General features: G+C 40.0%; 1 protein-coding gene across 1 annotated transcript in view; it reads left to right on the top strand.

The window, feature by feature from the left end:
* The window catches only part of MYO1E (myosin IE), a 235,103-nt gene that overhangs the window by 67,630 nt on the left and 141,976 nt on the right, over nucleotides 1–25,497 (top strand). The window contains exons 2-4 of the mRNA XM_073618829.1: nucleotides 1,357–1,500; nucleotides 7,475–7,564; nucleotides 19,883–19,977. Coding sequence (XP_073474930.1) covers nucleotides 1,357–1,500; nucleotides 7,475–7,564; nucleotides 19,883–19,977 — 329 coding nt within the window. The remainder of the gene's footprint in view (nucleotides 1–1,356; nucleotides 1,501–7,474; nucleotides 7,565–19,882; nucleotides 19,978–25,497) is intronic.

Genomic DNA, 25,497 nt, shown 5'->3' with positions numbered 1-25,497 from the left:
CACAGCTATTGGCTTTCTCTGCCATCAATCATCTTCTCTTCTTGGGCATAATCTTTAGGGCTGATGTTAGTCACTATACTGCTGTTCCCAGGCATTATATGAAAGAACACATTGCTGACATCCTAGATATACATGCCCAGACTTCAGCGGTCTAATCTGCTGATCAGTTGCTTGATTACACTCCTGTAATCAAACGACTCATCAGAAGATTGCACAGATAAAGTCTGCAGCACCCAGTGGAAATCGGAGGAGCAGGAACACCTAAATGTGTGTTTGTGTTTGTTGTGTGTTTGTGTTTTTTTTTTTTTTTTTATATAAATCGAGGGCTCTTGTAAGAAGATCCAAGGCGGAAAGAGGCTGCGACATTTACATGAGTCTGCCAACCCCTCCCACAAAACTTGATCTTGGAACAACACAATGTCCAGCAGAAAGACCTAGTGATGACATCACTGGGTCTCAGAAGAAGTATTTCTTGAAACGTAATCCTTTGATTAAAAAATGGTAATTGATCAGGGAGGGGTAGCAAGGGAAGGGATTTTTTGTATACAATACGCTTCAGCTTCAAATTAAAATATACACATTTTTTTATGAGTACTAATTTATAACTTTAGTACTTGAATCCTTTTGGCTGAATTCTTTTAGAGTGATCTGGACACCCCAAACACTCTAATGTGCAAGTATCGGCCAGCTCTTATGGTCACCTGCCCTGACCTGCAACCCTCCTGTCTCAGGTGCTTTTATTTTTAGCTCAGAATAGGATGGACAAGTTCACTATCAAATAGTGAGCCAATGACCACAGGAGCTATCGGAGTAGTTTGTAGCACTTTAAAAGAAATGGAAGCTTACTTGGAGATGCTGTATTTTTTTTATTCACAGTATGTGACCGTTTCTCTGTAAGCTTGGTTTAATAACCAGTATTCAATAAAAAGAGAAACTGGAATATGTCTAGTTTCCGGAATTCTTCAATTGTAAATTGAATATTTTAACTAGGGATTTTGGAGGCAGTTAATGGTGGTAAAAAAAAACAAAAAAACTTCAACTATTTTGCCAAGTATCAAGCTGTTAATATGTAAGTAAAGTTCACTTTATCATTGAAAAAATGTTTTTACATCCTGTTACCCAGTGCTGCTTCTTGTGTTTTGCGTTTTTACATGTTGGTAACTAGGTGAAAAAATTAATTGTAACTGTAGGACTATAATCCATCCATGCTGGAACTTAATTTAACAACTTAAAAAATCTGGCACAATATAAATTAAAAACTGGATCACAAAAGATTTGTATGAATATTTTTACTGTGGCACCGTTATTTTAATTTTGTCATCATTTTTAAATTGTGTTTCTGATCTTCTTTTCCAGGGAAGTAAAGGACACTATAGATACCACTGGCAGAGTCATAATGTCAAGCACAGTGGGGTGGATGATATGGTCCTCCTTTCCAAAATCACAGAAGACTCTATTGTGGAAAACCTAAAAAAGCGTTACATGGATGATTTTATCTTTGTATCCTTTCAAATATGTATATTAACAGTATTTTGAAGTAAGATGTAGCCTCTGACTATATTACAAGATGATGTAACAAGTAGTGCTGTTCACTCAACAATTCAAAAAACAATCCACTAATCCACTGGTCTCCCTACTTTTTTAATGAACATTTCTATGTTTCTTTTATTATTTCAGATGAATCAAGACCATGTACCCAATTTTAAGTTGGTGACATAGGCATGAGTATAGATGCAAAATAGGTTGATGAAGTATGGGAGTATGTTAAGTTGATATAAAAATGTATTTCACTACAAATGAGAGTAAAAACGAGTCTGCACCACACTCAGCAGAATCTAATATTGGAGCTGTTAACTTTTCACATCAAAGCCACCCTTTCATTTTTGTCCCTACTAGGTTTGAAAAGAATAGCTTAGTGTAGCTTTTTGTGAATGGAAATACTTTTTCCCCCGTTCTGCATCCTGTTTTTGATGCGCACAGAGAAATTAGCCGTCAGCCATCATTTAATGTATCAATACTTTGCCTTTGAGCTTATTGAGAGGGATATAAAGATATATATGAAGTCTTGCTCTTTAATATTGTATAGTTTTCTCTACAACAAAACCTTATCTTTTGCTAAAAGTTGTACTGCAGACGTCTTGGTGCTGCATTACCAGGCTGATCTGTTTTCTCCTACTCGCCTCCCCAAGAAGGACATTGGACAATGCCATGAAAGGGGGACCCAATGCAGCACCAGATAATACTACAACCAGCAAAGGGATTTCTCTGTAATGTTGCTAGTATTTCTGCATTTGCTAGAAAAATATGGATACATATAACCCACATTAATAGTGGTCTGCAGTTTCCAAATTTACAATCAGGTGTGTTACTTTCAGTACAATTGGCATTGGTTGAAGCAGCTAGCACAAGAGAACATTAGTGTGCCTTGGCAAACAACTGTTTGTATACAAGGCTTGGATTCTTGAGCATGCCAGTGGGCTCCATATGCAAATTGCCATACGTGGTGACCTTTAGGTTTCCTGTATTATTATATATTATGTAAGGGCAGCACAGTGGTGTAGTGGATAGCAGTTTCGCCTAGCAGTAAGAAGGGTGGCTGGTTAGAATCACAACCACTATATATATATATATATATATATATATATATATATATATATATATATATATATAGGGAGGAGGATTTGGGTTTTTCTGATTACAATGGCTGTTCTGGCCAAGAAAAGGGCCTCTGTCTAGGGATAGCTATAAACACTACATAGTACAAAATGACTCACATATACCAAGACAACACAATTTGGCATTATGAGGACACTTAAAAAAAAATAAAAATATATATAATAATCATAATAATCTTCCGCCACAATTTACAAATGTTAGGGCAGGCCTATATTATATGCCAGATGATAGCATTATTGTAACAAGTAATAAACACAGGAGGGAGCAAGGTCCCCATTTTAAAGTAGTAATTTGTGTTAAACATGCATGATTTACAGTCTATTCCACTAATTAATTATATATATATATATATATATATATATATATATATATATATATATATATATATATATATATATATATATATATATATATATATATATATATATATATATATATATATATATATATATATAAAAATTAATTAGTGGAATAGACTTCTGCTTTGGATCGAATTTAACTTTTCAGATCACAAGGCCCTAGATCTTATTATTTCTAACCCCCTTACATATGTCTTATGCATCCCTCTCGACAATAAAGAAATGGAAGTCTCTACAGCTCTCGTTAGATAGGGAAGGCTATGCTGAATTATTAATTTTAGCCAATAATAATCTAAGTAAACTGTAAATCATGCATGTTTAACACAAATTACTACTTTAAAATGGGGACCTTGCTCCCTCCTGTGTTTATTACTTGTTACAATAATGCTATCATCTGGCATATAATATAGGCCTGCCCTAACATTTGTAAATTGTGGCGGAAGATTATTATGATTATTATATATATTTTTATTTTTTTTTAAGTGTCCTCATAATGCCAAATTGTGTTGTCTTGGTATATGTGAGTCATTTTGTACTATGTAGTGTTTATAGCTATCCCTAGACAGAGGCCCTTTTCTTGGCCAGAACAGCCATTGTAATCAGAAAAACCCAAATCCTCCCACTATTATTCTTTGGATAATGCTAGCGAATAGGGCTCTAACTTTTCAACAGATTGTGTAGTAATGGGTATCTGGATACATTTTGCAAAATGTAGAAATGTATGAAATATTTCAAACCATAGTTGGGAAATTCGGAACCTTAAGTTATATCTAAAGACCAAACTTTTTTCAGTGGATAGTGTCGGAAATGGTTAAAACCGTTATTTATTTCCATCTGTGTCCCATACTAAAAAAAAAAAAATCAAAGGAAGTGATAGAAAAGCCAAAAAGCCATGCAAATTGAGGTAAACCTCCTCTTCGTTGCCACCAGTACAATGTTCTCATTGGAAATTTTTTTTTTTTTTTAGGGCCCTTTCACAGCAGACTGTTTTGGTAATGTGCATGACATGTCCCTTTGTGCACGATGCCATTCGCTGTGAGTGGCACCACAACATATGGTAACACACTGCTATGAATGCTTCTGGGGCAATTTTTTTTTTCTGTTGTGGTGCATTGGGCAGTTCATTCAAATGAATGGGCTGCCTTAACACAGTAAATATTAACTTGCAACTGAAAGTGCCTTTGTTAATGGCACCGTAACAGACCTGACTGGTGTGAATGGGCCAGTTCTGGTGACAGCTCAAAATTTTCAGTCCCAATGACAGTGGTTACTAGGGCAAAGGGAGAGTGAATCTCCCTAACAGGGACACAGACCGCAATGAAAACTGACTATAAAAAAAAGTTTTGACTTTTAGATGCACTTTAAAACTCCCACTTGGCACAAACCTATTTGAAAAGCTACTAAAATAATGGCCCAGGAAACCCACAAACATAAGTCTATCATTTAATTGGAAACTGTATTAATTGTTGCTCCATGGTCTATGCCTTATGATGGTTGTAGTATGTCCTTTTTAGACTTTCTTTTTTGGTCCTTTCATGCATATTTTGATGTATCACTAAAGTTTGAAGAATTTTTAACTAGAACATGGGACACATAGGAGTAGATTGCTTATTTTATTGAGTGAAAACTGTTCTACAACTGTTACATGTCTGAAGGGAATTGTAGACTTGATTATTTTTAGGTCACTCTATTACTGAATGCATTTAAGTGCAGCAAACAAAGCACAGTTGAAAACAAGAACATTTCTCTGGTTTTATATTCTTCTAGTGTTCTCCGGACCCTGAATGACCTGATTGTTATGTAGTAAGGCATGAATGAGTGTTAATCTGTGCCACTGTAAGCCAGGATTGTTAGACATGCACTCCAATGGTCCTGTTGGTTATCTACAAACACTTCCATCTATGAAAGATGTTCTAGTAAAAATGCCTATGAGGCCACAGATCTTTGAACTTGTGCCAAAAACACAATCTGATCTGCATGAAGGTCTGGAGGGGCTGCTTGTATTTATGACATCATGCATTTTTATCAGTTCTATATTAAATCTTTCATATCCATTCTATAAATATTATTTAATTTATTTCAGATCTTGGGCTGATCACGTGCCGGCAATTTTTCGCAGATAATTGGTTGGCAATTGGCGATTTTAATTGCTAGAGTTGCTGTCAGTTTGGTGCAGAATTGGGCTGTGCTATGCTATAACTTGCTTTTCTTCAACAATTTGTAGCTAAGCATAGTGATTGCAAAGAATTAAAGTAGCAGTAAACTGCAGTTAAAAATAAAAAAAAAAAAATTCCCCTGCAAGACAATGTCATAATGTGCTAGTATGCATCGTAGACAAGTACCTTAAGAGAGACTTGCCTTAAAACAAAGCCCTTGAGCTCTGTGCTGTCACCGCCGACTGGGCTTCCATCTTCCCCCAGTCTTCTTTCCATGTTCACGGTCTCCCAGCTACATGAGTGGCAGGGAGCGTGATAATGTCCTGTGTGTTCATGTGTGCGGGAGCTGCCATTTACCGCACGGGTTCTGAAGGTCCAGCATACCATGCCGGCTGCATGCACTCTGAATATTTCCTAAACAGTGCACAATTAGGAGATATTCGCAGTACCTACAATTAAGCCTTATTGTAGGCTTACCTGTAGGTATAGGTGGTAGAACAGAGTTTACTACCACTTTAAAGCTGGCCATAAATTATGCAATTTTTATTTTCCGCTACCATGGGTTGATGGGGGAATCCCTCCTGTAGCGTTGGTTTTTTTTTTTTTTTTTTTCCAGCGGGGGGGGGGGGGGGGGAGCTGTCCCTGCCAGGAGAACACAATGCTTGCTAGCAGCTATAACCACTGACAATAATCGCATTGTAGAAATCCAACAAGCTGGTTGTATCCAAGTTGATTGGTGGATCTGCTTTTGGAAATCCAACAAGCTGGTTGTATCCAAGTTGATTGATAGATTGACTTTGGTGCAATCGACTGGTCCCTGCTGAAATGGCTGAGATTCAAACCATCTATGGCAAGCTTAAGGCCTCATTTTCACGTGTGTGTATATGTATGTATGTGTGTGTGTGTGTGTGTATATATATGTACAGTGTGTGTATATGTGTGTGTGTATGTGTGTGTGTATATATATATATATATATATTTTATTATATCTGAAGCTCGACAGGGTTTCTGTGAACACCTGTGGGAAGCCCCATACAAAGCCATCAGAGGCTAGAGGAGCCCACAGCCATTTGCGCATGATTGATAATGCAGCAATTATCTGCAGATGCTCTTTGCGTCCAAGGCTGATCATCCATTGTTTTGTTTTTTGAAACCCTCCTTGGGATTTTGTCGGCAACCAAACCAAAAAGAATTACCGTTTATAAAAAAAAAAAAAAAAAAAAAAAAACCTTTTTATTACAAGATTATTAAAAAAATGCATGACCTTGTTTAAAAACCACACAGGGCCATGTTCTGGCCTAAAAACCATTATACAGATGTATACAAATGAAGTTGATACTTTTCCAATATTACATATCTTTTATGGGATTTTGATATTTAGCAGATAGCTTGCTTGGGCATCATCCACAAGTATTCGCTACATGTCCGATTTTACATGCGAACTGTCACAAATGGTTGCTAACGCTGTCTGCCACACAATGCTTTATATGGGGCTTCCCACTCATAGCTGTTCGCAGGAACCCTGCTTAGTCTCTGTTAGAAATTCATAGTCAACCCCTAAACGCACATGTGAATGAGGCCTAAAGAGCATTTGCTGTCTAGATATTCAGTAGTTCCAACCATTTATTTTGCAGAGTTAAAGCAATATTAATGAGAAATACAGTCAGTGGGGGTGTAATGACCCACGTCAACCAATCAGAAATGATCCTAATGAAATTTCAAATAGGATTTGTTGCTGTGGATGGCTGCGTATCTATCAAGCCTCCTGGTATTGTCAGTTTGTTCTAGTTAATCCAAAGTATGCAGAGGATTTGGATCTGGGCTGATGTTTGGATGTCTGTTTCCTTTTTTTGACTTTTGATATAACTGCCAGACTTAGATCTACACTTTGTTTACGAGGTCAGTGGGTGGAAGCCTCATTTCAGAGGACTTAAAATATAACACTGCTACTGTACAAAAAAATAAAGCCTCTAATTAGCGGTGAACCTGGAGCACCAAAAGAAACAACGACATTTACTATAAAGCCGAGCTTGCGATGTTGTAGTGCAAATGAAATGAATAGATATTGAATAATCCTATTCTGCTTTTCATCTCTGTAGGCCTGTATGACCCTATCGAGTACGGATATGCAAAATACAAGAATGCTTACCGACCAATCAGCAGTCAACTCAACTTCGAACAGTAACATCTAAAAGCTGATTGGTTGATTTAATTAGTGTATATCCTGTTCAGTTATAATTCTTTGAGTGATGTTGTGCATTATATATCCTTAACTCTTCTTAGACATATATTGGCCCAGTGCTGATCTCTGTGAATCCATTCAAGCAAATGCCCTACTTTGGAGAAAAGGAGATTGAGATGTATCAAGGAGCTGTAAGTATCTAGCTTTAAGTTGAACTCCAGGCACAAAAGCCTGTAATTATATTTATTTCTCTATGATAACCGAACTCAACTTTGTAGGCACAAAATGACTTTGCAAATCCAGATATTATCTCGTAAAGGTAGTGGTGACATCATCACTGTGTTGCACATAGTGTGTACAGAGAGCAGAGCTGTGGGTAGGACCCAGGACAACACCCCACTACAGACAGCCTGCAGAAATATACAGAGGGGGGCAAATGGAAGACCACTCTCTCTGCACAAGGGGAGTGACTGTTTTTTATTATTGTCACCCCAAAGTTCAGTTTTAAAGCACACCTCTGGGGAAACTTAATGGTTAACCCTCGCTAAGTGGTCACAGCCCCATTGCAAGTGATAAGTGCTGGTCTAGAGTGGGAAAGCATTTTTGCACTTTAACTTGTGTCATCCTCCACTCCACCAGCAGATGGCGCTCCCTCTGGCTTTGGTAGTGGACTATCCCTTGGCAATGGTCATCAGATCCAACGCAGGGCTATGGCCCCTACTTTGGCCTTGATGACTGGACCTTAGACCAGTAGAGCACGGGGGAGAAGATGCTGTGGACAACTGTCTAGCAGTGTGGAGCATCTTGGAACATCTTAGAAGTTGATCATCTTTTCTTTGCCCCCCCTAGACCTAAACAAGCAAAGTGATTCATTGATAGGAATTTATAATTTTTTTTATATACCCCCCCCCCTTTTTATAAATTATCTCATTCCCTCTGTTCTCAGCTGCATAAGAGCTGGTGAAGGAGAAACAGCAGTACACTGATTTCCCCAGTGAAAGGTTGTGCAGGGGGGGGGGGGGGTCAGGACAAGTCTGATAATTGAAGGAGAGCACACGGAGTTCCCAGCATAGCTAGAGAACTGACCACTGTGTGTTTTCCTTGCTTAGTGTGGTCAGTTTTTAATAGGAAAGCAGAGGGACTGGCAGGAACACCAGGGATTTCACACAAAGCAAGTAATACAAAGAGAACATGATACTTTCTCATACAAGTACATGGTACAGTAGGCACATATCAGGAATATGAACTGTTGGGTTTACATGCTCTTTAACCCTTGCAGCGTGGGCACAGCCCTACTTCAAGGGATAGTTTTGTTTTTTTGTTTAAGGTTTCTCAGAGTTTGGCTTTAAATCGTGAGTCAAGTATCAAATGTAAGTGAACTAGGATTCTCATGTATTCTAATTAAATCCACACTAATTGGAATAGTACTAGTACTGTAAAGCTTTTATAAAAAAAGTGATTTGTAATGAATGGCACCATAGCTCTGCTGTAATGTTCATGTATTACTGTGTGTTACCGCAAAACACAATTGTCAATATGGCCTAAATTATTTTTAAATGCATACAGAACTGAATCTGATTTTGTTTTCTTCAGCAGCCTAGCGTACAGTTTAAAAACTTTTCTTAAAGCAGTAGTAAACCCAAAAGCAAACATTTATTATATTGCAAATAAATAGTGAGAAAAAATACCGCGCTACTTCAAAACATCTGTTAAAATAAAATTAAAGGTGAAAACAGTAGAAATAAAAATAAAAAACAAGCAGCCGCTAGAAGTGAGATACACACTAAATAGAATAAGGAAAAAAATCTAGCAGCGCTGCTACATTTTTCCTTATTTATTATATTGCAGCTTGCCAGTTCTTGGCTGTGATGGCTGCATTAGTTTTATTTCTTAGGCTTTCTGCTATTTTTATCTTCTGATCTGGCCAGTAAGTCTGTTTCTCAAAAGAACAAGCTCTCCAGCAGAATGTATCAGTTACAAAGATGAGACAAACCATGTAACACTAATAGGAGATGCTTACAATGATTTTATATATTTATCTGAAGCCTTTATCCCCCCCAAAAAAAAAGTTTGCTATAACTGCTGATAAAGTATTGGCTGGAGTTTGGTTTAAATCTGCTAGTACATGTAACTCTCCCCTCCCCCAGACAATGCTGCTGTCCAAGGTTCCCCTGTGCTCCTTCATCACTATAATACAGGAGTTGGGTTACCGGCCAGCTAACCAGGTGAAATCAGAGGGGGGGGGGGGGGGGGGGGGCAAGAAAATCATTTAGTGATTGGTAAACGGCAAGACTACTTAGTACTACTTTCATGTACAAAGGAGTGTATATGTATGTATGTATGTATGTGTATATGTATATATATATATATATATATATATATATATATATATATATATATATATATATATATATATATATATATATATATATATATATATATATATATATATATATATATATATATATATATATATATATATATATATATATTAGACACACACTCGCTGGCCTTTTGCCTTCAGAACTGCCTTCATTCTTCCTGGCAAAGATTCAACAAGGTGTTGTAAACATTCCTCAGAGATTTTGGTCCATATTGACATGATGGCATCACGCAGTTGCTCTTCTATTGTCCAGAGATGGCATTCTGCATACCTTGGTTGTAACGAGTGGTTATTTGAGTTACTGTTGCCTTTCTATAATCCCGAACCAGTCTGCCCATTCTCCTCTGACATCAACAAGGCATTTTCCTCCCCACAATGGCCACTTACTGGATATTTTCTCTTGTCTTCTCTTTTTTTGGACCATTCTCTGTAAACCCTAGAGATGGTTAAAAATCCCAGTAGATCAGCAGTTTTTGACATACTCAGACCAGGCCGTCAGGGACCAACAACCATGTTAAGTTCAAAGTCACTTAAATCCCCTTTCTTCCCCATGCTGATGTTCGGTTTGAACTTCAGCAAGTCGTCTTCACCACATCTAGATGCCTAAATGCATTTGAGTTGCTACAATGTGATTGGCTGATTTAGCAATTTATGTGACCAAGCAATTAAACAGGTGTACCTAATAAAGTGGCCGGTAGGAGTATATACAGATATAAATATATAATTTGGACACAGGCACAATTTAATATTTTTTCAGGTATTTACCAAAACATATTCAAGCTATAGTTATATAATGGATATGGGCTGAAATTGCAAACAAGTTTAATTTGTGGGTATGTACATCCAAATCGAAGGAAGAGTTTAGGAATTACAGCTCTTAAGAATAGACGTCCCCCCTTTTCAAGGGACGAAAAGTAATTGGGCAACTGAATCCAAAAGCTGTTTCATGGCCAGGTGTGGGCAACTCCTTTGTTATTTCTTCATCAATTCAAGCAGGTAAAAGGTCTGATTCTAAGTGTGGTATTTGCATTTGGAAACTATTGCTGTGAACCTACATCATGCCTTCAAAGGAGCTGTCCATGCAAGTGAAACAGGCCATTGTAAGGCTTCAAAAATTAAACAAATCCATCAGAGAGATAGCAGCAACATTAGGAGTGGCCAAATCAAGTTTGGTACATTCTGAGGAAAGAAGAATGCACTGGTGAGCTCAGCAACATAAAAAGGCCTAGATGTCCACGGAAGACAACAGTGGTGGATGATCGCAGGATCCGCTCTATGGTAAAGAAAAACCCCATTCACAACATCCAGACAAGGGAAGAACACTCTCCAGAAGGTGAGCGTATCATTGTCAAAGTCTACAATCAAGAGAAGACTTCACAAGAGCAAATATAGAAGGTTCACCACAAGGTGCAAACCATTCCTAAATCTGAAGAATAGAAAAGCCAGATTGGACTTTGCCAAAAATAATCTAAAAAAAGCCAGACCAATTCTGGAAAAGCATTCTTTGGACGGATGAAACTAAGATTAATTTGTACCAGAATGATGGGAAGAAAAAGTGTGGCGAAGTCTTGGAACAGCTCATGATCCAAAGCACACAACGTCATCTGTAAAACATGGTGGAGGCAGTGTGATGGCATGGGCATGCCTGACTTCCAGTGGCACTGGGTCATTGGTGTTTATTAATGATGTGACAGAAGACAGAAGTAGACGGATGAATTTTGCAGTGATTAGAGATATACTGTAAGACCAGATTACTCCAAATGCAGCAAAGTTGATTAGACAGCGTTTCACAGTACAGATGGACAATGATCCAAAACACACTGCAAAAGCAACCCAAGAGCTTTGGAATGAAAAGAAGTGGAATATTCTGCAATGGCCGAGTCAATCGCCCAATTGAGCATGCATTTCACTGGCTGAAGGCAAAACTAAAGGCAGAAAGACCCACAAAGAACTGAAGACAGCTGCAGTTAGAGCCTGGCAAAGCATCAGAAAGGAGGAAACCCAGTCTTTGGTAATGTCCATGGGTTCCAGACTACAGTCATTGCCAGTAAAGGTTTCTCAACAAAACCTTAAACATGAACATTTTATTTATGATTATTCATTTGCACAATTACATTTGAGCCCCTGAAAATGGGGGTACTGTGTATATAAATGGTTGCAGTTCCTAAAATTTGTGCTTGAGATTTATTTTCATCCCTTGAATTAAAGCTGAAAGTCTGCACTTCAAATCTATTTGGATAGTTTAGTTTTAATTCTATTCTGGTGGCATACAGAGCCAAAAGTATGAAAATTGTGCCTGTGTCCAAATATATATATGGACCTAACTGTAATTGCTGGGTTTTTTTTTTTTTTTTAAATAACCTATCCATGTCTGCTAGGATCAGGTTTATTTTGTTATTCTTTACGAATATACAAAGAGGAAATCAGTAAAGGGATAAAACAAGAAGTTCCAGATAAAATAGATGAATCAACATGTCTGAACAATGAGTCCTATGAAATCCAGCTGGACACTTCCTTTTCTTGCTGAGAATAGAAAAATGAAGCCACGCTTTTTTTGGTTTGAAGTTGTGGTCATATGAGCATTAGCAAGTCCTGTCCAATGGATGTCCTCTTTTATTAGTAATCACACAATACTGTGTGTCACTAGGCACGAGGACTGTGTGTATACGTGTCTGTAGATACTGGTATATGTTCGTCACCCTCTCTTCCTCCCTGGTACTATACAGTGTAACTCCCAGCAATCTACTTTCATATAGATGTTCTTTTCATATTAATAAATGAGAGATTCATTAAATGCCTTTTTATTATGTCTGGCTGAATGTATTCTGCACTTTTATCATTGCCTACCCTGATTCATTTTTTAGAAGTTCTATGAAGTTCCTGTTTAACCCCTTCTTGCGCAGCTTCAGGGTCCTGTTTAACTGCACCTTTATGCCCGGGTGGCGTGACGGGCTGCCTGATCATGTGACCATTGTAATTGGCTATCCCAGTGGTCACAAGATCATGGCCCACCAGCTCCTGATCATTACTAGAGACCGGGATCAGTCTATGATGGCTTGGTCATTGTGTTGGGAGCTCAGTGTCAGCACAGAATCCTCAGCCATCCATGGACACATGAATATGTGCAGCATGTAGGCATTAAAGGAGAAGTTCACCTTTAATTACATGTTACACTCATATTCAGGGTGTAACATGTTACGAACGGACCAGCCCCCCCACCTCCCCAATTCCTGTTGTGACAGCTAGCGGGGTTCTTCTCCTGCCGCACTAGCTGTCACAATTTAACCACTTAAGGACCGAGCCTCTTTCTGAGATTTGTTGTTAAAAACATTTTTTTTTGCTAGAAAATGACATAGAACCCCCAAACATTATACATTTTTTTTTTCGAAACACCCTAGAGAATAAAATGGTCGTTTAACCCTTAAAAATTTCCATAGGCGACGTTTAAAAATTCTACAGGTTGCATGTTTTGAGTTACAAGGGAGGTCTAGGGCTAGAATTATTGCTCTCACTCTACCGATTGCGGCAATACCTCACATGTGTGGTTTGAACACAATTTTCATATGCGGGCGATACTTGCGTATGTGTTCGCTGCGGGACAGGGCGCTTTTAAAAAATATTTTTATTTCTTATTTTTACACTGTTCTTTAAAAAAAAAAGTCACTTTTATTCCTATTACAAGGAATGTAAACAAAAAGCATGGCATTGCTACAAAATAAAAAACAAGAGGTAAAATGAGAAGAAAAAAAAAAAAATATTTTAAATGCGCCCCATCCCGCCGAACTCGCGTGCAGAAGCAAAAGTATATGTGAGTAGCGCCCGCATATGAAAACGGTGTTCAAACCGCACATGTGAGGTTTTTCATATGCGGGCATTACTTGCGTATGTGTTCACTGCTGGACAGGGCGCTTTTAAAAATTTTTTTTTTTTTTTTTTTTCTCATTTTACCTTTTTTATTTCTTATTTTTACACTGTTCTTTAAAAAAAAAAAAAAAATTGTCACTTTTATTCCTATTACAAGGAATGTAAACAAAAAGCATGACAGGACCTCTTAAATATGAGATCTGGGGTCAAAAAGACCTCAGATCTCACATTTACACTAAAATGCAATAAAAAAAAATTAAAAAAATGAGCGGAAGTGACGTTTTGACGTCGCTTTCGCCCTGCAACAGTATGGAGATGGGTGGGGGCCATGTTCCCCTCACTCATCTCCATACCCAGGAAGGAGAAGGATCCGATCACCTCCGCCGCTACTGACTGCTCCGCTAAGCAGCGGAGAGCGCGGGGGGGGGGCCCTTTCCCGCCGCCAATGAAAGTGATCTTGCGGCGAATCCACTGCAGAGACCACTATTATTGGAAACCGGACTGCCCGCTGAAGAAGAGTATACCAGGGTTATGGCAGCTAGCTGTTGCCATAACAAAGATATCCCTCTTCAAAGTTAGGTCGTATATCGGCGTGCGGCAGTCTGGAAGTGGTTAAAAAAGCCGTGGCCTAAATGGGCTCCGTCTGCCCAGCTGTATCACTGATTGGCCGAGCTCTGTGCATGCAAAACTACAAGGTCCAGCAGCCTTTGTGGCTGTCAGCTTGTAATTTTCATTGAACTACTATGGTGCTGTGGAGGGCCATGGTAGTTTATTCATGCTTCCTGTCAGATTGTATCTGCTTACCTGCACGAGATGTATGGGCAAGCCTATACACTGGCAGATCTGCTGATCGCTGGTGCAATGCTTTACAGGTTCAACAAAAAATGCTAATTTTTTTTACCTGCAAAAAATGGGCATTTTGTTTGTTTTTTTTTTTTTGTTTTTTTCCCAAAGAGTGAACTTCTTTTTTAAAGCTCTTTGCCGCAGCATGTATGTGTTACGTGGGTGGCAAGGAGATCGTCTGTTGAGACCAGTGTTAATTTTGACATCAAATTTCGATTTGGTTTTAGTCATGGTCTTTTGACTAAAATCTAGTTTTAGTCATATCTTAGGCATCTTAATTGTTTTAGTTGTATTTTAGTCTACTAAAATCGAATGGGTTTAGTTAACCACTCCCGGACTGCCGCACGCCGATTATACATCCTAAATTTGAAGTGGAATATCGTTGTTATGACAGCAGCTAGCTGCCATAACCCCAGTATCCTCTTCTTCAGCCGACGGTCCGCTTCAAGATAAAAGTGGTCTCTGCGGCAGATTCGCCACCAGATCACTTTTATCGGCTGCAGGAGAGGGGCCTCCCCCTCCCACCCCTCCCCAGTACCCTCCGCCGCTTACCGGAGCCGTCTGCAGCGACGGAGGCAATCGGATCTGCACCCTTGCTGGGCATGGAGACGAGTGAGGGGAAGATGGCCCCCACTCGTCTCCATAACATCGCAGGGTGGAAGCGAAGTCAAAACGTCACTTCCGCCCATAGCTCTTAAAGGGCCTCTTTGTCATTTAAAAAAAAAATAATAATTTTTTTTTTTTTTTTTTTGCATTTTAGTGTAAATATGAAATTTGACGGTTTTTTATCCCAGATCTCATATTTAAGAGGTCCTGTCATGTTTTTTTTTTTTTCTTCTACAAGGGATTGTTACAAAATAAAAAATAAGAGGTAAAATAAGAAGAAGAAAAAAAAATTGTAAACGCGCCCCATCCCGCCGAACTCGTATGCAGAAGCAAACGTATGCGAGTAGCGCCCGCATATGAAAACTGTGTTCAAACCACACGTGTGAGGTATCGCCGCAATCGGTAGAGCGAGAGCAATAATTCTAGCCATACTTCTAGCAAGTCATACTTGCCTGCTCTGTGCTATTGTTTTGCACCCCCCGAAACTTATCTTCTGGGGTCTCCTGCTAGTGCTCTTGGCTTCTCCTCCTTTTCTGAGTGCCCTCATGCCAAGCTCACTGCTATGGGGGCACTCATACGGGCTTGATCCTGAGCCAAGCTGTGTGCTTCTATTGACATGGCCCTGCTCCCTCTTCACAGGTTTTGATTGACAGCAGCAGGAACCAATGGCTTCCTCTCCTGCCTCCATGTCCAATGAGGAGGCAGGAGAGGCTGCTGCTCTTGGGCAGAGCAATGGATCAAGATCACGCTCGTGTAAGAATTTAGGGAAGGGGCTAGGGGGGAGCTGACCATGGAAGGTTTTTTTTTTTTACCTTAAAGGGTTACTAAACCTTTGTGTTATGTGTTTGTTATTTAAAAAAAAAAATAAAAATCATACTTGCCTCCACTTGCACAGAGTGGCCCGGAACCTTGTCTTCTGGGGTCCCCTGGCGGCTCTCGGGGCTCCTCGCATCTGCAAACCCCCTAGGAGAAGCGCTCTCCCAGGGGGTTACCGTGCGGGCGCGCTCCTAAGTCCAGCATTTGCATCCATAGACACAGAATGCCGTACTCAGCCCCGCCCCCCGGCGCCTGCATCATTGAATTTGATTGACAGCAGCGGGAGCCAATGGCTGCGCTGCTATCAATCCATCCAATCAAGAACCGAGAACCCCGGGCAGAGAGGTAGAGCGTGTCTCCAGCGGGGGAACAAACGGGCTCAGGTGAGTAAAACGGGGGGCTGCTGAGTGACAGAAGTTTTTTCACCTTAATGCATAGGATGCATTAGGTGAAAAAACAGGAGGGTTTACAACCCCTTTTAATGCAGAGAAGACTTTACAACCACTTGAAGCAGCAACATACTCAAGAATTTATTTTTTCCTTTTTTTTATAGCTGGAGAAGGTTTTATATATATTTAAGACACTGATTCACTGTAACTTTCTATATTGTATCACAACAGTGGTAACCTGTATATTTTACTTATTACATGTTTCCTTTGACTATGGCATTCATTTTTTTTTTTCCCATTGCCTGAAATGAAATGAATTTGTAATAATGGGGGTAACTGATGCCAGATAATCTCAGGTTCTGCCCACTCAATGCTGATAACTGTGGAATGCTGGTTGATTTTTCTCCATAACTCTACCCTCCTGCTCTTCACTAACATAATAGTAAACCTAAAGTTGCTTCATGTAACATGGGTAATGGATATTATGTACTGTTGCATGTGAAATGTTTGGAGATCCATGAGAAAGATAGTAATAGACTTCCTGTGTAGACAAATGCTAGACGTTTCATCCTATGAACCCTCCCTTATATTCTGATTGCTGTCAAAGGCTGTTAACTCCACCATTGTGAGGAATGTAATACGGGAAACCAAGGCAGAGAAACAACTCTTTAACCACTTCAATACCGGGCACTTGCGCACCTTCCTGCCCAGGACAATTTTCAGCTTTCAGCGCTGTCGCAGTTTGAATGACAATTGCGCGGTCATACAACACTGTACCCAAACAAATTTTTTATCATTTTGTTCCCACAAATAGAGATTTCTTTTGGTGGTATTTCCTCACCTCTGCGTTTTTTACTTTTTGTGCAACGTGGTAAAAAGCCTCCGTTGGACTGTGTAGACTGACACACCGCACCACCGATCGCAGCGATGCGCGCCCCCCACGGGCACGTGGCGGCTGTTATCCTGAAGGATGTCATATGACTCCCAGTCAGGATAACTGAACCACCGCCCGGCCGTCATTCTGCTATAGGCCAGGCGGGACGTGGTTAAGTAGCTTTCTATAATTTTTTTGTTTGTTTTTTTCTGGTAAATTGAAAGCTAACTTTAACTTTTTTGTTTTGGCGACATGGTCAAATTTCTATTGTCATTATGCCTTCCGTCATAGGAATTTGTCTAAGTTTTTTTTTTTTGTTTTGTTTATACCTATCTTTTAGAGCAGTGATTCTCAACCAGGGTTCCTCCAGAGGTTGCTAGGGGTTCCTTCAGCATTGGGCAATTTCTGCCTCTCAGATAAGGTCCCACTGACACCATTGATCTTTTTAGCTATCTGTAAGGAGGTAATTCTTCTCAATGAACACAAGTGTAAGGACCATTCCTCTCACTGACCATCACACTAATGTATCATGAATTGTAGATTTCTAATTTTTAGCAGGGGTTCCTCAAGAATGGAGAACTATTATATAATATATACGGTATATATTACAGTTTTTTTTTTTTTTTTTAACTCGACAGGTTGCTTTAAACTGACTTCACCTACAGATCGCTGTTCATCCCTTTGATATGTTGATGTATAAACAAAAAAAAGAAATGTTTTATCTATCCTTTTATCAATCTGTTTCAGCAGCTGAGCAATGTTCATAAACATTGCCCGGCTGATTTTTTTTTTTTTTTGGACAGCTCCAAATGCCAGGACTTTGTTTACACTTCAGCTGTCAACAGGGGGACACCAGTGATCGCTGAATGAGTCATCAGTTGTTGTTTTTTTTTTTTTTTTAATTTCTGCCAAACGAACCGAGCCTAAAAGTATCGATTTCAGGTATCGGACAGGCTGTCCGTTTTCATCTGATCTCCCCATAGAGAACAGCTGGGCTCTGACCGGTTAGTTTGCACAGTGAGCGGAGACTGACCTATCATCAGCCTGCTCAGCCGCGATCAACGGAGCAATCCCTCGCTGAGCTAGCGAAGTCTGTCCAACAGATCCGTCCCTTGTGAAGGGGGCCTTAATCTTGAGAAAATGTCAAGTACTCCAACCTTTTATATAAATATCTCAAATTTTATAAAAGCATGTATTGTCAATACAGAGTTAAAGGAACACTCAGAGGCGTGATTATCTTGTACTGCCCAACTGGAATAAATGTAATAACCATATATATTTGCATAAATCAACATATGAAGACAGGCCAGAAATACAGGATGTGGTCAAGGGTCTCAACGTGTTTCACTGTCAATTAGGTTCATCAGGAGACCATATCAATAACCAACGTAATTTAGGTACAGCACTGCATCCACCAACCAAAAGAATATCCCAATGTTACCCCAAGAGCAAGAAGAACCAGTGAAGTGTGGACCGCAATAAGCAGACCTCAAAAAACGGCCCAGATGTTTTGTTAAAAGGTAGAGCCAAATATTGGATGAGGTAAATTCCCTTCTAATGCTGACACATATAAAGTTCTGTGGAATTATGGAGAGTGCTCTGAATCAATCGAATTATGTCTAGCAGATGAACCGGGGACTGGATGAGAGCTCTGCACACCTCCCCACCCTGTTCTCCTCTACTACTGTAGTCTACTCCTATATAAGTCTGTGTAGCCCAAGCCTTTAGTCCAATGCAGGTACCAGAGAAAGCATAAAATCTACATCTCCGGACACTTCCCTCCTTCCTAAAAATAAAATACCATAGTCAAAATGAACTAATGCCTCACTAGCTACCTCTTCCTATTGATATATATGCAAGCTCTAAAAAAACTGTGAGAAGACATCTCCTTATGCCATGAGATGAAATTGTACCTCTAACTCCACATGCCCCTGATTCCTATATGTCTGATTGGGGATAAACTCACCATTGATTCTCTTCAATAGTATTTTCAACATATACATTTTATTGACATTTTCTCTTGTGTATTATTTTGCTGCAACTTTATTACCCTTTACAAACTCAATTCTTCCATGCTGCAATAGTGTGTCCTTTATACTCTAAATTCTTGATAAATGTAGATGAAAACCATTTGTTTAAAAAAAAAAAAATACCACTATTGTAGCAGAGGGACCCCATGATACTAGGTAAAATGGTGGTTTACTCCAGATTTTTAGAGAACTAAGCACACTGATTACTGTGTGTACTGGCTTCATAATAGAGCCAGAGTTCGAGCTCAGGGCCCCAACCTCTTGAGGGAGGTCAGTGTGTCTGAGAAGAGCCATGTGAGATGACACCATGCATCAAGGTCAGGTTGGGACAGAGAAAGGCCCAATCCTGAGAGGAAGTCCATGTGGGATGGGAGAAGACAGGAGGCTGTAGAGAGGGAACTGCAAGGAAAGACGCATAGCTAATGTTCAGTGTCTGCGCATACCACTGGGGTGTGTTTGATGGTCAGGAAGACCCTGCAGAGGTGCCACAAGAGAACCAGAAGGCTGAATGTTATGTCTTTGCAGTGATGGTGAGAAGCCCCTGTGTGGGAAGAGTTATCTGTATGAACTTTGACTTGCTTTTAAATAAAAGTGGGCTGCCATGCCCTTCAAATACAGTTTTGGACTGACACAATTCATTGTGAATGCACCTACTGCTTGCGTTTACTCACCCCAATCTTACACTATTCATTCTTTTGTTCTAGGCTCAGTATGAAAACCCACCACATATCTATGCATTGGCTGACAATATGTACAGAAACATGATTATTGACAGAGAAAACCAGTGTGTCATTATAAGGTATGGTGTTTTTTGTATGGCTTCTGGTGTGCAAATTCTCAAGTCTTCCATTTTGCCATTTAGATACTTTGTTAATTTATTGGCAACTATATAAGTAGAGATATTAACAACAAGGTACGAAAATGGGAGTTTTAGACCCCATTCACACAGGGGCAACACAACTTGCAGGTCGCCTCAGCGAGGCGACCTGCAAACGACTGCCCGGGCGACTTGCAAGACGACTTCTGTATAGAAGTCTATGCAAGTCGCCCCAAGTCGCCCCCGAAGTCGTACAGGAACCTTTTTCTAAGTCGGAGCGACTTGCGTCGCTCCCCTTAGAACGGTTCCATAGCACAGAACGGCAGGCGACTAGGTCGCCTGACAAGTCGTCCCTGTGTGAATGGACTCTTAAGGTGCTAATTTACTCAAATTGCAACAAAAATCAAAATTACGGTAATACAATTTTGTAAATTTTGATTTTGTTTCAAATTGAGTAATTTGGCACCTTAAAACTCCCATTTTCGCATCTTGTTAATGTTTCTATTATGGGGAGGTGTTGCATTCTAATGAGACCCCTCATCCTTGGATAAAAAAACTTATTGTTCCTATATAAGTAGAGAGATGTAAGCAATTGATGATGAGATTTAATGTAACGTTAAGAATTTTAATGTGCAGTAGTTCCAATCAACTCATTAAACATTTTGTTTTCAGTGATCTGCAAATGACAATCTAAAATGTTTGTAATCGGTTATTGTACTGATTTGCAATTTTTATACTGCATCCTAATTGGAAATCATTGAATTTAGACTAAACTTGCAATTTTCTGTCTTTTAATTATTCTGATTAACATAGTATGTATTGTGGTCAATGGAGATTTAGTCTTTTCCTGTATTATAGGTATTGATGTTGCTTTAACTGTAGGCAATAAACCTCTTCTATATAATATCTGTAAAGTTAATAGGTTCAAAATAGAAAGCAGACTGTTTCTATAAGGTGCATCAAACCTATAAACAGGATCTTCTATCAAATGAAAACTTGTTTTGGCTGAAAATTTTCAGTTAGTCTAACTTTTTTTGTTTTAAGACCCCTTTCACACTGAGGCAGTTTTCAGGCATTTTTAACGCTAAAAATAGAGTCTGTAAAGCGCCTGAGAACTGCTTCTCATGCCTCCCCAGTGTGAAAGCCGGAGTGCTTTCACCCTGGGGCGGTGCGTTTGCGGGATGGGAAAAAAAGTCCTGCCAGCAGCATCTTTGGGGCGGTGTAGGAGCACTTTATACAGCGCTCCCTCACCGCCCCTGCCCATTGGAAAGAATAGGCAGCGCTTCCGAAGTGCCTGAAAAGTGATTCGGAAGCGCTGCAACACAGGCAATTTTTAACCCCTTGTTAACCGCTTCTTGGGGGTTAAAAGTACCGCTTAAACAGCGGTAAGGTGCCGCTAAAACTAGCAGCGCTTTACCCCTAACAGACCTGCCGCCCCAGTGTGAAAAGGGTCCAAGTCCCTTTTACATTTACTGCATTAAAGTGGATGTAAACCCGAATTTTTTTTTTTTTTTTTATATAATGTTAAGATTTCCTATCATTTTGAGCCCAGTCTTGCCACACAGAGTTAATCCATCTCTGAGCAATCCTCTTTTATTGTTCAATGAGAAAAATCTTGATAAACTGAGAAAAACTTTGTCAAATCCTCCCCCTTGCTGTGAGTGACAGGTGATTTACATCTCGTGCACTAGCCTAAGACATGCATTATTTTTTAATTCCCTCCCCCACTCCTTTCTTCAGCAGCTCTGCAAGGATTGGCTGTTCCACACCTCACCATGGTTTGGCATGCTGAAGTCATGTGGTTACTTTCCTGTCTTTTCACTGGATGTTAAAGATCATAGCAGAAGTTCAGTGTTAGAAATACACAGGAGAAAATGCATATTGACAAGGGGAGTGTAGAGGTGGGCGGGGAGTCTACTGACATCACGACTCCACCCACCGAGCTCCAGACAACAGACCCGCCCACAGAATATGCAGTTTTTCGGGTCTAATAACAGACAGAGGGGAGACATTTGACAGGTAAAGATACATGCAGGAGGCATGTATATCCTTATAGATAACCCCTATGGCAGTAGTTTAGAAATGATATTGGGTTTACATCCACTTTAACAAGTGTGCCCGCTCAGCACACTGTATTAGCTGTATGTAGCCTCAGCTCCATACTGTACAGCGCTGTGTTCCAGCAGTGGTGTGGGGACTTCCTGTCCCATTCCCAGAACAAAATAGTGAGGCTGAGCACTGCTTAGCCATTCACAGAAGCTTTGTATTCTATGAATGAATACAAAGCTTCCTCTGATTGGGTGAGGTGGAGAGGCAGGTAGATGACGTGGCCATCTCCACCTCAGGAATTAACGATTTAAAGGAACATTAAACGTTGAGTTAAGCCTCGTACACACCATGAGAATATTGGACGAATGGTCGTCCTTTCTTTTACAATGCTAGTCTCATATCGAAAATGAAGACGTTAATCAACTTACAAAAATTCTCATACGACAGAAAACAACTTCAGAAGTGATGTAATGTATTGTATTTTTTTTCTGGTATCGTACGAGAAATTTTCATGTTTGTCCCTTCTAAACATTTTGGATGAACGGCTGTGATCAGCTTTCGAAGGCTGTGTACTAATGATCAGATTATTGTACGATCGCTTGGAAAGTGGTATTTTTCATCCAATTTTCGGATTGTGTGTACTATGCTTTAGGTGTTAATAAACTGTTGCTCCCTAATGGCATAATAGTGGAGCAGGTTATAGTATACAGTGAGGAAAATATTAATTTGATCCCCTGCAGATTTTGTGTTTGCCCACTTATAAAGAAATGAAGGCTCTATAATTTTTATCATTGGTGTATTTTAAATGATAGAGACAGAATATCAACCAAAAATCCAGAAAAGAAACACATAAAACAAATCCTATAAATTGAGTTGCAGTTCGTGAGTAAAATAAGTATTTGATCCCCAAGCAAAACATGACTTAGTACTTTGTGGAGAAACCTTTGTTGGCAAACACAGAAGTAAGAAGTTTCCTGTAGTTGGTTATGAGGTTTGCACACATCTCAGGAGGGATTTTAGTCCACTCTTTACAGATCTCTAAATCCTTAGACCCCATACACACTATTAGATTCTCTGCAGGTTTTTGTCTTCGGATTTACCAAAAACATGTAGTGCAAGGGGCCTGCCTGATTTGCATACAAATTGAAACTTTTATGCCCCATACACACGGTCGGATTTTCCGACGGAAACTGTGTGATAGGACCTTGTTGTCGGAAATTCCGACCGTGTGTAGGCTCCATCACACATTTTCCATCGGATTTTACAACACATAAAGTTTGAGAGCTTGCTATAAAATGTTCCGACAACAAATCCGTTGTCGGAATTTCCGATCGTGTGTACACAAATCCGACGCACAAAGTGCCACGCATGCTCAGAATAAATAGAGATGAAAGCTATTGGCTACTGCCCCGTTTTATAGTCCCGACGTACGTGTTTTACATCACCGCGTTCAGAATGATCGGATTTTCCGACAACTTTGTGTGACCGTGTGCATGCAAGACAAGTTTAAGCCAACATCCGTTGGAAAAAATCCTAGGATTTTGTTGTCCGAATGTCCGATCAATGTCCGACCGTGTGTACGGGGCATAAAGGTTTGACCTCGTATTATATGGTTTTGGTAAATGTGAAGACAAAAATCTGCAGAAATTCTAATAGTGTGTATGGGACTAAAGTTGTTGTTAAGCCACTTTCACATCTTCATACCATCCCCTCGGTGTTCTAATCCTGTGTCCCCCTGTGTGTGTGGTTTATTAAAGAAAGCCTTCTAGACCTGATTTCACAGCTCTTTTCAGTGATCACATGATTGGCTGGCTTTCTCCTCTCCCCGTTTGAAAAATGCAGTGGGGTGGGCCGAGATTCCCCGGTGACATCACTCAGGAGAGGAGAGAAAGAGAGCTGTCCAATCATGTGATCACTGAGAAGAGCTGTGAAATTAGGCATAGCAGGCTTTTTTTATTTGCATAAATCACTCACACAGGAGGCACACAGGATTAGAACACAGAAGATGTTATTTGAGTAACAGGAGTTGCATGGGAGGGCACGGTCACGAGCTGACAGGTAGGTAGGGAAGGGGGAGAGAGCACAGAGGAGACAGATAGCAGGGCTGCGGATGACGAAGGCGCATAAACTGACCACGGTGTCAGGGCTGAGCAGCCATGATACATCATGGTCAGTTTACAAAGAGGAGGACATGGCCAGGCAGGATCTGCCAGGTATTACAGGTGTTACAGGGGGCCAAATGACACAGCACAAGCACCGTGCTGTATACCATGGGTTTTTTTTTTTTGGGGGTCAACAAACGCTTTGAGGTTTCTTGGCTGTCTCTTGGCAACTCGAAGTTTTGGCTCATTCAATGAATTTTCTATAGGATTAAGGTCTGGAGACTGACTAGGCCTCTCCATGACCTTAAAGCAGTGGTTCTCAACTCCGGTTGCAGGACCCACTAACAGGCCAGGTTTGCAAGATAACTGAAATACATCACAGGTGATATAATTTGCTGCTCAGTTAAGGCAGTATTCTTGTCTACATCTCCCCAAGGTAATACATAAAATCTGTCCTGTTGGTGGGTCCTGAGGACTGGAGCTGAGAACCACTGCCTTAAAGTGATTGTAAAATCTTGTTTGTTATTAAAAAAAAAAAAAATGTTATACTTACCTCCTCTATGCAGTTGGTTTTGCACAGAGTAGCCTAGATTCTCCTCTTCTCAGGTCCCTCTTCTGTGCTCCTGGTACCTCCCTCCTGTTGAGTGCCCCCACAGCAAGCAGCTAGCTATGGGGGCACCCAAGCTAAGTCACAGCTCCCTGTTTCCATTCGATTACGAAGCCATGGCCTGGCCCCACCCATCTTTCTCCTGATTGGCTGACTGATTTTTTTTATTGACAGCAGTGGGAGCAAATTGCACTGCGCTGCTGTCTCAGCCAATGAGGAGGTGAGTCCCGGACAGCTTAGACACACCTGCAACATCGCTGGATAAAGACTGGCTCAGGTAGGTATTAGGGGGACTAAAGGGGGCTGCTGTACAGTTTTTTTTTTTTTTTTTTTTTTTTTTTTTTTTTTTTTTATCTTAATGCATTAAGATAAAAAAAACCTTCTGTCTTTACAAGCCTTTTAATATGCTTCTTCTTGAGCCACTCTTTTTGTTGCCTTGGTGGTATGTTTTGGGTCATTGTCATGCTGGAAGACCCATCTTCAGTCTTCTGGCTGAGGGGAGAAGGTTCTCATTCAAGATTTTACAATACTTGGCCCCGTCCATTGGCCCCTCAATGCGCAAAGTCAGTCTGTACCTTTTAGCAGATAAAAGCATCATGTTTCCACCTCCAAGCTTGACTGTAGGGATGGTGTTCATAGGATCATAGTCAGCATTTTTCTTGCTCTAGTTTTCCTAGTGATTATCACCAAAACAGTGAAAATCCTCCAACTGGGACACCCTTTTCTGTCACAACATTCTCAAAG

This window comes from Aquarana catesbeiana, linkage group LG03, assembly GCF_042186555.1.
Source record: "Aquarana catesbeiana isolate 2022-GZ linkage group LG03, ASM4218655v1, whole genome shotgun sequence".
In the NCBI taxonomy this organism is placed as follows: Eukaryota; Metazoa; Chordata; class Amphibia; order Anura; family Ranidae; genus Aquarana; species Aquarana catesbeiana.
Note: the sequence above shows the minus strand (reverse complement) of the source record. Positions and strands in the feature narration are given on the sequence as shown.